Below are 13,948 nucleotides of genomic sequence, written 5' to 3'. Positions count from 1 at the left end.
ATCCAAAGAAAGGGTCTCTATTAGAACTCTTGAAAGTGATATTTGCTTTTGTAGCCCAGTGCCTTTGAAAGAAAAAACATGATGCAGAACTTTTCTCATTATCTAAGGTGTGTTCCTGGTGTCATTTCCCTCTCCCAACGGGACCACTTTTACCTAATACAAATCTGTATCCTCCACTACTCAAATGAAATACAACGCAATTGGCATCTTTTGTCTTTGATAACACACCTGCTCTAAGCACCAGTAATGCTGGAATGGAAAGCATGTTGCATTTCCTTTCTTCATTTCTCTGTTGGAGTTTGATGCTGATATTACTGAGATTTCTAATGGACAGTATAGGGAAGAGAAGGCTGATTGATGGTAATTTATTGTACTGCTACTGAGGAAAAAACACAACTCAGGGTATTGGTTCTATACATCCAGATTTTTTGACTGAAATGTTAGATTTTACTTTTTTTTTCTTTTCTTTAAAATTTCCAACTTTTAAGTTCAGGGGCACATGTGCAGGATGTGCAGGTTTGTTACATAGGTGAATGTGTGCCATGGTGGTTTATGGCACAGATCATGCCATCACTTAGGTATTAAGCCCAGCATCCGTTAGCTATTTTTCCTGATGCTCTCCCTCCTCCCAAACCCCCCGCCTGTGACAGGCCCCAGTGTGTGTTGTTCCTCACCATGTGTCCACGTGTTCTTATCATTCAGCTCCCACTTATAAGTGAGAGCACACGGCATTTGGTTTTCTGTTCCTTGTTAGTTTGCTTAGGATAATCGCCTCCAGCTCCATCCAGATCCCTGCAAAGGACATTATCTCGTTCCTTTTTATGGCTGCACAGTATTCCATGGTGTATAAAGAACCTTATGTTCTTTATCCAGTCTATCGTTGGTGGGCATTTAGGTTGTTCATTACAGCATGATTCACAACAGCAAAGATTTTACATTTGTTTAGAAGACTTGATAAAGGTACCAAGTGTACTAAAGTGACGGTTCTTTTAGTGACGAAGCAGTAGGTTTGGTAGTTAAGATCATTGGAATCAGGGTTTCAGGGTTCAAATCCTGACTTCACCATTTGCTGAGCAGTTGTGGGCCACTTTCCTCTCCTCTCTGAGTTTCATTGTCCTTATCTGTAAAATGAAGTAATACTAGAACCCATAGGATACATTTTGAGTCTGTATGAGAATTCAATGGAGTACTACACATCAAGTGCCTGCAATATAATACAGATTGAGTATCCCAAATCTGGAATCCTGAAATGCTCTAAAATTTGAAACTTTTGAACACTCAAAGAAAGTGCTCATTGGAGCATTTCAAATTTCATATTTTTGGATTAGACATGGTCAACAGGTAAGTATAATGCAAATATTTCAAAATCCCCCAAAATCCAAAGTTTAAAACACTTCTGGTCCCAAACATTTTGGTTAAGGGATACTTCACCTATAGTCACTTCATAAATGTCAGCTTTCCTCTCTCCTTCCACTTTCCCCTCCTTTCTTGTAACATCGTCCATGGAGTAAATTTCATTACCTAAACTTTTCTCCCAGTGGTTTGCTATTGACTTCTGTTATAAAACCAGAGATACATTCCCAACCAATACTTGCTCCCAGAGGGACTGATCTAAAACTACTCTGAAACAAAGTAATTAAAACTATTGCTGCTTGGAAATTGATTACCGAAGTGGTCATAGGTATCAGTTGTAGAACTTCCTATTGCTTTCTTCCTTTCTTTTCCTTACATCACTATACAATAATACAGTGTTTCTTTCTACCCACCTCTCAAATAATGAACTGTTGAGGTTCAACGGAAATTTTCAAATATTGAAGCTCTGAAACTACTTCCCTTACAATAACACACTTCTACCAATAGATGCCACCCTTTCACTTCTTGAGTGCAGTCTCCCATGTGGCATTTGCTTACGGTAGAGCTTGCTGGCTGTGTAAAATGAATGATAAAATTACTGAACCAGGCCAGGTGAATGATGAAATTATTGAACCAGTGGTTTATGCCTATAATCCCAGCTTTTTAGGAGGCTGAGGTCAGAGGATCACTTGAGCCCAGGAGTTCAAGGCCAGTCTGGGCAACATAGTGAGACCCCACCTCTACAAAAAAATAAAAGCACATTTTAAAAAGTTAGCCAGGCAGGGTGGCATGTACCTGTGGTCCCAACTGCTCAGGTGGTTGAGGTGGGAGGCTTGCTTGAACCCGAGAGTATAAGGTTTGCAGTGAGCCGTGATTGTGCCACTGCACTCGAGTTAGGGCAACAGAGCAAGATATTGTCTCAAAAAAAAAAAAAAAAAAAAAAAAAAAAAAAGAAAAAGAAAAAGAAAACAGTTACTGAATCACTTTAGAAATCTGACATTGTGTGAAGTGAGTTTCTTTGAAAATAGGGAAATCTTGTAACACAGACCAGTAGAATGAACATTACATTACATCAGAAGAAGGGTGAATGGCCCAGGCTTTAGCTGGAACCTTGGGTGAGTCACCCTTCTCTTTGAAGTTTAGTTTGTGGTCTGTAAAAATTAAATGTAATAGTACCTATCCTGCTTTTCCCACAGGGTTGGAGAAAGGATCAAATGAAATATATGTTGGGTTATTTGCACTAAGTTTACTTTCAGAATTTTGGTAGAATTTTATTAGCCAAGAATTATAAGGCCGTTGATGTTTATTTTTGGTTCATTGTGTATTAAGTATTATCACTTATTTTTATTTCACATTTTATTTTGCTATTACAAAAAAATTAGCTCTTCAAATGATGACACATAATTCAGAAGTGAGGAAGCCAAGGGAGCAGTTAAGCCTGGATATCTGGTATGACTTCGTTTGCTGATGATAGTAATTATTATCATCACTTTAGATTTAGGTAGCATTTAATATAGTTAAAGGTGCATTCATATTTTGTTCTTTTGTTTGGCAATGCTTACAGAGTTTCTGTGAGGTAGCAGGGTGGGGGTTCTTATCCTCTTATAGTTTGAGGAAATGGAGCCCAGAGACATTTTACAAAGGCATCTTTCCTACTTTGTGCCAGAATCAGGTCTGGAACCCAAACCCGTAAGTGGCTTCCTGTCTCCATTCATTCGTAAGTGTGTGTGTTTTCTCACATGAAAAAAACCAAAAACTATGCTTACATATTAAATAACCAATGTTATAAACCAGGAAAAAGAATCTTCTTTCAAATAACATGTGATAGGGACTACAGTAACCAGGAAGAATGATTTCAGGTTTATTGTATCTTCCTGGGAATTTCGTGACATTAGAGGAGTATTTTTTCTTAACTCAGAGTGTTGTTTTCATGCTTATTGAGAACACAATGCAGATTGACAAACTTTGTATTTCATTAATTGTTTATGCAAACAATTCTTCTTATTGGAGCAATTTAATTTGTACTTTCTTTTGCTGTTCTTATTTACTTTCTAATTATGGATTGTACAGTAATTTTGCTGTTGTCAGAAAATGTCATTTATTTTATTTTAGTTTTTTTGAGAAGGAGTCTCGCTCTGTCGCCCAGGCTGGAGTGCAGTGGCCCAATCTCGGCTTAGTGCAACCTCCACCTCCCGGGTTCAAATGATTCTCCTGCCTCAGCCTCCTGAGTAGCTGAGATTACAGGCGCATGCCACCATGCCTGGCTAAGTTTTATATTTTTAGTAGAGATGAGGTTTCACCATGTTGGCCAGGCTAGTCACAAACTCCTAACCTCAGGTAATCCGCCTGCCTCAGCCTCCCAGAGTGCTGCCTGGCCTAATTTGCTTTTCTTACTCCAGTATTAGATAATGAATATTTTTAGTAATCTTCATATTGGTTGCTCATTATCTTGTCTAGTTTTAAATTTTATTGGCAGAGACACTTGGTCTCTTAAGACTACATTGTGGAATTTGAGAAGGAAATGATAAAAATATCAGTTATTTAATGCTTATTGTGTATTAGGTCCCTGTACATGTTTTGCATGGGTTATTTGAACTAAGTTTACTTTCAGAATTTTGGTAGAATTTTATTTCCAATGATAAATAAATGCTTTGAGACACTAGGTGACCAGAGATGCTAGGTGACCACCTCCCACCCTTGGCATGTGATTAATAAATGACAGACTATTATTTTTCTCAGAAGAATACACACTTGTTTGCATGAGAATGGTTATATATGTGCTGATGGTAAACATTTATCTAACTCAGATGCTACATCTTTTCTTTCTCTTAACGTGTGCAGCCCTTAGCGAATTGCCATAGCATGCAGGTACTCAGAATGTATTATTTGATAATGTTATTTGATCCCATTGTGCACTCTTTGGAAAACTTTTTAAATCTCTTCAGATTTTCTTTTTGTAATATCTATTCATTTATGTGTATAGGAATATGTTAATTGGACTGTAATTTCATAGATGTGGAATTTAGATTTCTTCCCTGCTTCTTTGGTAAAACTGTAGTAAAAACATTGATTGGAAATACAGTGTTGGGAATTCCCTTGATCGAATTGGATAAAGCATAAAGCATTTAGCAAAGTGCCTGTCATTCCTACTCTATTATTAATACGTGGGTTCCTTTTGGAGTGACGGCTTATTTATAGTGAAGGAGAGCAGTGGATTGGGAATCAGGTCTCAGCTCTGACTGTAACTAGCTTTATGTCCTTAAGTAAGCCACCTAACCTTTCTGGGAATGCGTCTCTCTCATAGGGCTCATATGAGCCTAAAATAAAGAGCTTTTGTAAAGTGTATAAAAGATGCTCAGTATATATAAGGTTCTTTTCCTGTTCTTTTAAAAGCAGAGAAATGCTTAGGACATCCATGACACCAACATGAGCATCAAAGGCAGTCTAATATACCGACCAAGAGCAGATAGACTTGGATTCATTGCTGGTTTCATTATTTATGGGACCAGTAACTCTAGGCTTGTCACCAACCTAGAATGAAGACACTAATCATATTTACCTCTGAGTTATTGAGAAGATAAAATTTAAAAATGCTGTTAAAGTGCTTAGCAGAGTATCTGACACAGAGTAGGCATTCAGTAAATTTTCACGTGTAACACTTAAGGTGGGAGACGTGGATGAACTACCAGAAAAGGGAAAGATACCGAAGTGGGCTGCCCCCAAAAAACGAAGGTAAAAGGAAGACCCACACTTATTTTACACTTTTATTGCAGGCCCTGCTAGTTCACACATAGTTTGCTTTGTGATTTTTTTTTTTTTGGAGACGGAGTCTTGTTTTGTTGCCCAGGCTGGAGTGCAGTGGCGTGATCTTGGCTCACTGCAACCTCCACCTCCCAGTTTCAAGCGATTCTCCTGCCTCAGCCTCCCAAGTAGCTGGGACTACAGGTGCCTGCCACCACACCCGGCTAATTTTTGTATTTTTAGTAGAGACGGGGTTTCGCCATGTTGGCCAGGCTGGTCTCAAACTCCTGACCTCAGGTGATCCATCCAGCTAGGCCTCCCAAAGTGCTGGAGTTACATGCGTGAGCCACTGCACCCAGCTGTGATATTTATTTTATACCTAAGATGAGCTTAATTGTGTTTTGACTTTCTTGTTCCTAGGGTGAGCTTAATTCTGTTATGACTTTCTTGTTCCTAGGGTTTAAATATCAAGGATACTGACTGAAACATTGACAGACCTTTTGTGTTTTCTCTCATTGCTTTCCTTCTATGCCTGCCTGGAGGCTGTAAGTCCTGGAAGTTCCCACATAGATTTTTTTTTTTTTTTTTTTTTTTTGAGACGGAGTCTGGCTCTGTCGCCCGAGCTGGAGTGCAGTGGCCAGATCTCAGCTCACTGCAAGCTCCGCCTCCCGGGTTTACGCCATTCTCCTGCCTCAGCCTCCCGAGTAGCTGGGACTACAGGCGCCGCCACCTCACCTGGCTAGTTTTTTGTATTTTTAGTAGAGACAGGGTTTCACCGCGTTAGCCAGGATGGTCTCGATCTCCTGACCTTGTGATCCGCCCGTCTCGGCCTCCCAAAGTGCTGGGATTACAGGCTTGAGCCACCGCGCCCGGCCGATTTTTTTTTTTTAAACAGTTTTATCCTGATGGTACATTTGTTAATGTAAAATAGCTCAAGTAACTGTTTGTGTGTATGTGTGAAAGCGACAGAGAGAGACAGAGAGAGCTGATGGGATCCATCAGCTGCTGAGTGCACACTTTTGTCTAGCAGAGTTCACATTACACAGAGCATTGAATCAGAGGGTGGCCAGCAGCTGGAGGGAGGGCAAACTTGAATCTACTTTATAGACCCACTGGTCACTTCCATTTGCCCTTTACTTAGGAGAAAATACACAGCAAAAACCGTTCTAGGATTTTGTAGCCTTTAGACATGGATGCATCTAGTTTAATAAATCTTAATGTAGTGTTATTAAAAATGAGGTAAAGTCAGAAAATTTTCTACCCCCTCCCAACTGTTCTTATTCCCAGATACGGTAGGACCAAGCATAAAGTTATTTTCACACGTTGGGAAGAAACGTTCTATTCCAATTTCAAGTGGAGGTTTTCCACTTTTGGAAGTGCTGCTGAGACTGCAGTTATAAACTACAACTATTCTTTTAAAACAGTTCCTGGGATGAATTAAGATCTTGTGGTAAAAATACCATATACAATCTGTCACATTATCTGCGGAACTCTTCCCTATGCCAGCTTGGTCAGTGAGGGTAACAGCTGCCCAGAGTTCATTGCTAAAGGGATGTTTGACAATGGTACTATGAATTCAGCACTTCATATTAGAATAGTGCTTGAGTTCCTGGTATTCGGTTAATAGAGTTTTACGTACAGTGATATAGAAAATGTGTGATGCACAGGATTTCAGCTTTTTAAGAATTCTCACCACTTCTCCCATCTCAATTTTGTTATTGTGGAAAATGAAGATCCCACAGGAAAGCCAAGTGTGTAGTCCTCATTCCCTGACTTCTGGCTTTGTACTCCATCACTCTCCACTTCCTTCCCCTCCCCTGTCTACACTGTTCACCTGGGCCTAAACATGTCCGAAAGACTACAGCCTCAAGAAAAGCTTCAAGTTAGACTAGATGACCTTTAAGGTTTTGTTAATCCTGAGAATCTGTTTGGCCACATCAGTGAGCTCTTTTGTATCTACTCAAATGTGATAGAACAGACGAGCATTCAGAGTAAGAGGATCTTCCTAGGCTCGTTGCAGAGAGAACAGGCAGCAGTGCTGTCGCATGGCTATAGATTACACATCTCGTCCTGGGGGTGTGTGGGGACTGGGGAAGGGGGAACCAGTTTGGCCTGTGGCACTTGTGATTTTTATACTTTGAACTACTGAATGGGTCTGAGTTCTCCAGCTCTTCACAGATGGCACCACTTCCTGGTGGTTGTTTTATGACGGCCTGTTGAGCTTATTTCTGTTGTCTTTGCCAGTCTCTAAAAACATTTGTGTTTGTGATCTCTGATTTAACCAGTCTCCAGTTCACGGTCATTTAGGTAGCATTCAGCTTTTTAATATTAATAAATATTGCTTTAATAAGAACATTTTTGCATGGTATATCCTTAGAATTAATTCCTGCAGTAGACTTATTGGGTCAACCTGTTTGTAAATTTGAAATTTTGATATATATTGTTAAATTTCCCCATCGTTTTTGGTATGTGAATTGTCACTTTATGTTATTTACCAAATTTTCCATGTAATTCTTATTTTCTTTATTGATTTTAAAGACTTCTTCAGTTGTCAAGTCAGGTTATGAGCCTTTTAATATATGTGGTAAAGATATTCTCCTAGAATATATTTTAAAGCTTTGTATAAGGTATCTAACTTCAGACATTTAAATTTTTATATTTTTTTTATTAGCTTTTTTTTTGTGGTTTCTGGAATTTTATGTCATGTTTGAAAAAGTTTTTCACATTCTAAGATTACAAAAGTATTAACCCCTACTTTGTTTTAGAACGTTCATTATGATTTTCTTTCTCAATATTTAATCTATCAGGTATTTGTCTTGGTGTTAAGAGTAAGGCAGCAATTGAGCTTTATATTTTTCTAACAACCCAGAATTTTAAAAAATACATAGTTAATTTAGAATTACCAAATCTTAATAGCTTATAGTATCTAAAAGTGGCTTGTTTTCACAGATAGAAAGTTTCCACTTCAAATGAGTTTTAATGTTTTTCGGGTTTTAAAACCTCTAGAAAGAAACTGTGAACAGAACACCATATTGGTTTTGGCATTAACCTTAATGCATCTCCAATAGGCTGATTCTACAGAATTTGATCCAAAGTACTTCTATGTCTTGATCCTTTTTTTGCCAAGCAAAATTGATTATTTCTAACCAAAAGGCCTTTAGTGCTAGACTGAAAGAAAAGTAAGGGGGTCCTCCTGTGCTGGTTGTACTTTATATAATTTGGCATCAAGTACAATGCTTTTTATTTTTCTCTTTAGTTTCTTTCTCTTCACTAGCCTCTGATGGTCCAGGCCTCTTGTTGCTAAGGGGCTTTTTGGGAGACAAATTCAAATCCTTTCTGTCTAGCTCATTGTTATTGTATCTTTTCACGCTTTCCTTTTTTCATGGTAGTTCAGTAAGTGGTTGACAGTTATTACTAGCTTCTCTTGTACAGTGGGATTTAGCTGTGGGTTGATTTGTTGCGCTGGTATGTTTTCAACTGTAACAATGCATTTCTCTATCACATAGATTATCTTTGTAGCTTCGTTAGAGGTGTTTTAGTTCCTCTTTTGAATATTTATCTGAGTATCTTAGTACCTTGGCAGTCCTACTATCCTAAATTATTATAGTGCCTTTTAAAGTAAATTTTGTCTTTGGGGCTTATGTTTAGGTCAGGCTTGCAGGCAGGGAGACAGATTATGCTCTTGTGGTTGAGAGGCATATAGTGGTTAAAACCACTGGAGTTATTCCGTTAGGGCTCATAGCCTATCTGCTCTACCTGTTATGTCACCCGTCTAACCCTTGATTGTCTTATCTATCAAACATGGTAAAGTCATACCTCTCTCATAGGGCTTTTGTGAGTATCAAATGAGATACAGGTTGTGTCATCCCAAATCCGAACATCCAAAATCCAAAGCACTTCTGGTCCCAGGCATCTTGGATAAGGGATACTAAACCTGTAATGCATGTAAAGCACCTTTAGGACAATGGTCCTTATTGCTGGCCTGCAATAAGCACTTAATAAATGTTATTATTTTCTTCTTTTTTGGTATTGGTTTGCTCTTCTACAATGTTACTATTTTTTTAACCTTCTCGTTGTAAAAAAACACTCTCATTATAGAAAATTTAGAGACTGAAGAAAAGCTTAAAGAAGAAGATGTCTCTTACAGCTCTCCACTCCGCCAGCAATAATGATCACATTTTAACATTTCCTTCCGGTTTCTATACTTAATACTATTGTACACAACTGAAATCGTTCTACATGCATAATCTTGATTTCACTTAACACACCTTAAACATTTTCTCATATCATTAAAAACACTTGTGAAATCATTTTTAAGGGTTACATAATAGCCTATCACATTATATTCTTTTGGTTGATTTAATCATTCTCTTTTTACTTGGCATTTAACATTTGGTGCTTTTTTGGTTGGATTTGGGTTGTTTGCAGGTCATTCTAATGTATTAAGCCAGGCTTTTTCCTTGTCAACAGGAGGTTTGGGGATTGAGTCTTTTTGTTTGTTTTTGTTGTTACGTTTTTTTGCCTGTTGAGTGTATGAATTAAGCTGGGGTTTTAACCATCAGCACCTGCGCTCTCAGACTCTTGCCACCACCCTTTCTGGACAATCTCCATGCTCTGCTTTTTAACCTTTTTCTGATGAGTTTGTTTTCTTCTGTGCTAGAAGAAAGATGAATGGAGACTATGATTGGTGTTTAGGTTTCTGACCCGGCAGTGCCGTGTGAATGCCCAGGAGCTAGCCAAGGTCAACACCACTGCCTGTTAATGGCCTTTTACTGAAGTAGTCATGCCGAGCAGTTTCTGGTGAGAAGACTATCCTAGATTGTTCTTGACAGGGTACACTATTTTTGTTTCAACTTCTTATTTTTCCTGTAAAGCTTGGTTTAAAGTATGTTGAGACTGAATTTATTTGTGCTTTGGAATATAATGAGATTTTGTGCTCCTTTCTTTCAGAAAACTAGCCAAGAACAGCAGTCTGAAAAAGACATATGTATCCAAAATTGCCAGGGAAACCTGCTGTGTAGATACGCTTTCTGAGAAACCACATGGCAAATGAATGTCATCTTTGTCTCAGAACCACAGTAGCCTGGTTCTGCTGGTGGATTGTGCTAGCGGATTTGAGCTTGGTTTTTAACTCAGGTATTGAAATGGCTTTGAGAGCAGGACTTAAATGCCTGTGGTTTGTGACCCCAAGAGGCTGCTTAAAACAGTATCAGCCTGTGTGAGCCTGAGACCGTTTTTCATTTCCTTTGTTTGGTTCGGAGACTGCTTGATCCATGGCTGCTTGGCAGGCTTCTTCTTTAACATTCATTCTCATGGCCATTTATTCTCTGATATTAAACTACAGGATGATTCTAATCTCAACTACATGGAGAGAAAAAGAAATGAATCCAGACTGGCTCAGAAATGGATCCTAAGAACTGCAATAAGTATCATAGCACCATAACCCCTAGGAAGGGCTGTTCCAAAGTTACTTCTATGTGGCTTCACTGTAAGCACAGGTGACAAATGGGCATGTCTTAAATTCCTAGAAGCCATTGTCTCTCTCAATCAGCTGTTCCAACACTGTATCAGAGAATGATAAACTTTCAGGATTGAAAAGGGTCTTAAAGGACATATTTTCCAGCTCTTGCTATATTTCCAACAAGAGGCATCATTTCACATTTGCTTGACTACCTCCAGTCATTTCTGAGAAGAGGGAATTCCACAAGTTGGAAGTAGTTCACATCATTGCTCAGAGCTCTGTGTAAAGATAGTAGGGTTTTTTGTTTTGTTTTACTTTGTTTTTCGGCCAAAATTTGTCCCCAGGGAACTTGTATCCATGAAATTTTGATTACTTCTCACAGGAACTTTAGCAAAAGTTAGTTGGGATTATCTGGATTTTCCATTTTGCATATAGAGAAAGCCACCATCTCTTTCCCCTAACTACTTAGTACTGTGGTAGCTTGGGTTGAGGAAAATTTGCCAGCTCATTGTTACAAAGGCAAGTCACTAAATCATGGCTTCTCTGTATGCTAACACTGCCCAGCATATAGGCTTTACTGCTGTCTGTGCTTCATTCTCTCTCTGTTTAGCTGAGAGAATGAGTGTGAAAGCACTTAGCCAATAATAGTAGATGTTGGGTGACATGTCATTAGAAGTGCAGACTCCTGGCCAGGCGTGGGGTTCACACCTGTAATCCAAGGACTTTGAGAGGCCAAAGCGGGAAGATCCCTTGAGCCCAGGAGTTCGAGACCAGCCTGAGCAACATAGCTAGACCCTGTCTCTACAAAAAATTAAAAAATTAGCCAGGCATGGTGGTGCCTACCTGTAGTCCTAGCTACTCAAGAGGCTGAGGCAGGAGGGTCACTTGAGCCCAGGAGTTTGAGGCTGCAGTAAGCTATGATTGCACCACTGCACTCTAGCCTGGGTGACAGAGGGAGACCCTATCTTTTTTTTTTTTTTTTTTTAAAAAGGAAAAAGTACAGACTCCAGAGTCAGACAGAACCTGATTCAATTTTGATTTCAACCACTTGTGGGCTGTGTTAACCTCAATGGATTATATAATTCTTCAAACCTCAAATTCCCCATCTGTAGCACCGGGTTAATAATTACAGCTGTAAGATTTAATGAAGAGCAAATGAGATTAATAGATGTAAAATACTTAATGTATGGCTGCTAATAATGAACAGTTAATGCTTAAAAAATTCTGGCTTTTATTATTGCTATTGTTACTATTCCTGTAATCACTGTACAACAAGGTCCCTTGAATCCTGCCCTCTCATCAAGGCAATACAGGCAAAGCTTAACCTGTCCCACATATCCTTGTGATTTCTCCTCTCCATGGGACTACCCTTGGTATTCATTTTCACCTGATTTACCAAGAATAGCAATATCAGCATCAAAAGAAGGGGTGGGAATGGGCATGCACACAATTTCTCTGGCCCCTGGATATCCCTGCTTCTCTTACATGGGGAGGTTTCAGGAGTGACCTCGGTATTCTGCCGTGTTGTCAGAACTGGAGGTTGGGCGTTAACTTTTTTTTCTTATTTTCCTGCCTTTAGGGAAAACACCTATATTCAAAAATATCATGGTTGTCTCTATTTTCAGAGATGGTTTTATCCTCTGTGGCTCTGTCATTTGAGTATGTGTTTTTAACAGTCTAGCTCATTCTACTTTGTTCTTGTGATCTAGATTTCTTAGTGGTCAGTTTTGTTTGGTTTCACTCCAGATTAATGCAGATCTCTGCCACTTCCCAAGACATCTTAATTTCATGTACATTTTAAAATTTATTGGCATCAAGTTTTAGATTTTAAAATTTACGGTATCTGTATTTATAGCTTGCTTTTTCATTCCTGTTATTTGTTTCTTCTTTTTTTGGGGGGGTTGGGTATCAGTCTTATCAAAGTGTAATTTTTTTTAAGCCCAAACCAACTTTTGGTTTTGTTGATCCTTGCTACTGCACATTAACTTTTGCATTCATTAATTTATGTTCTTACATCTTTTTCTTCTTTCTGCTTTCTATGGGTTTATTTTTCTTTTCTTTACTTGGACAATTCAGCTTACTAATTTTTAATTATCTTTCTTTTCTTTTTCTTTCTTTTCCTTTTCCCTAAGACGGAGTCTTGCACTGTTGCCCAGGCTGGAGTGCAGTGGCGTGATCTTGGCTCACTGGCCGCAACCTCCGCCTCCCAGGTTCAAGCGATTCTCCTGTCTCAGCCTCCCGAGTAGCTGGGACTAGAGGTGCGCACCACCATGCCTGGCTAATTTTTGTATTTTTAGTAGAGGTGGGGTTTCACCATGTTGGCCAGGCTGGTCTGAAACTCCTGACCTCATGATCTGCCTGCCTCGACCTCCTAAAGTCCTGGGATTACAGGTGTGAGCCACCGCGCCCAGCCCAATTATCTTTCTTTTCGAACATACATTTAAGGCTGTAAAATTTCCTTTAAATATTATTTCAACTACCTTCCACAATTTTTGATATGTAATATTTTTTGTAAAGTCAGGTTTGTTGAGGTTTAATTTATATGCTATAAAACATGCTCCTTTTAAGTGTACAGTTGGATAAGTTTTAATAGAAATATACAGTTGTATAAATACCACCATAATCAAGCTATAGAACATTTCTAATATCCTATCAAGTTCCCTTATGCCCTGTGTTTTGTCCCTAAAGTTTTGTCTTTTCTAGGATGTCAGATGCATGGAATTGTGCAGTATATAGACTTTTGTGTTTGGCCTCATTCACTTAGCATACTGTTTTGAGATTTGTTCATTTATTGCATATGTCTGGAGTTTGTTCCTTTTTATTGCTGAGTAGTTTCCATTATATGGATATTACCAGAATTTATCTGTTCACCACTAATTTATTTTCAGTGGGAGAAAATGAGAGTGTTTTAATTCTGCACTTGGACTGTAAATATCATCCAGACTTTTCTGGATTGGAAAGTATCTTGGCATTTCTCAAATATAAATATTTATTTAGGTTTTATCGTTTTGGAAGTTTTTCCATTAGTGGGCAAACATGAACTCATGTGTGTTCACTTGCACCCTTTCCTCCCTGTAGCAGTCTGGGTTCAGAGAGGAGATAGAAACCACACAGTAGGTTAAAGAGGGGAAGTTTAATATAATAAGTATTACCTATGATAAAAGAGTAACTATCAGATATGAAGAAACTCTGTAAGGTTCCCTAAGGCTGAGGGCATATATCCAAGGAAGGACAAACTGCCAGGGCTTCAGACCTCATTGGAGAAGATGTGATTCAGCCCATGGAATCACAGAGGAGTTCGCTGGTTTGACAAGACTGGAGCTGATCCAGAGTCTCTGGGCAAGCCCTCGTTTACCCTCTGGAGTGCCGGCAGAGAGCAGGCCATCCAGTGGG

At 38.9% G+C, this 13,948-nt stretch overlaps 2 protein-coding genes across 7 annotated transcripts in view; both read left to right on the top strand.

The window, feature by feature from the left end:
• SYS1 (SYS1 golgi trafficking protein) overlaps positions 1 to 13,948 on the top strand; it is a 398,294-nt gene that overhangs the window by 77,047 nt on the left and 307,299 nt on the right. The gene's annotated exons all lie outside the window — the stretch shown is intronic.
• STK4 (serine/threonine kinase 4) overlaps positions 1 to 13,948 on the top strand; it is a 107,724-nt gene that overhangs the window by 70,822 nt on the left and 22,954 nt on the right. Inside the window, exon 11 of one of the 6 annotated variants that reach the window (XM_050806519.1) lies at positions 10,045 to 11,530. The exons of the other annotated variants lie outside the window; for them this stretch is intronic. Coding sequence (XP_050662476.1) covers positions 10,045 to 10,128 — 84 coding nt within the window. The 3' untranslated portion in view covers positions 10,129 to 11,530. Of the gene's footprint in view, positions 1 to 10,044; positions 11,531 to 13,948 lie in introns of those variants that run through there. 6 annotated transcript variants of the gene reach the window in all.

Source organism: Macaca thibetana, chromosome 10, assembly GCF_024542745.1.
Source record: "Macaca thibetana thibetana isolate TM-01 chromosome 10, ASM2454274v1, whole genome shotgun sequence".
Classification (NCBI taxonomy): domain Eukaryota; kingdom Metazoa; phylum Chordata; class Mammalia; order Primates; family Cercopithecidae; genus Macaca; species Macaca thibetana.
Note: the sequence above shows the minus strand (reverse complement) of the source record. Positions and strands in the feature narration are given on the sequence as shown.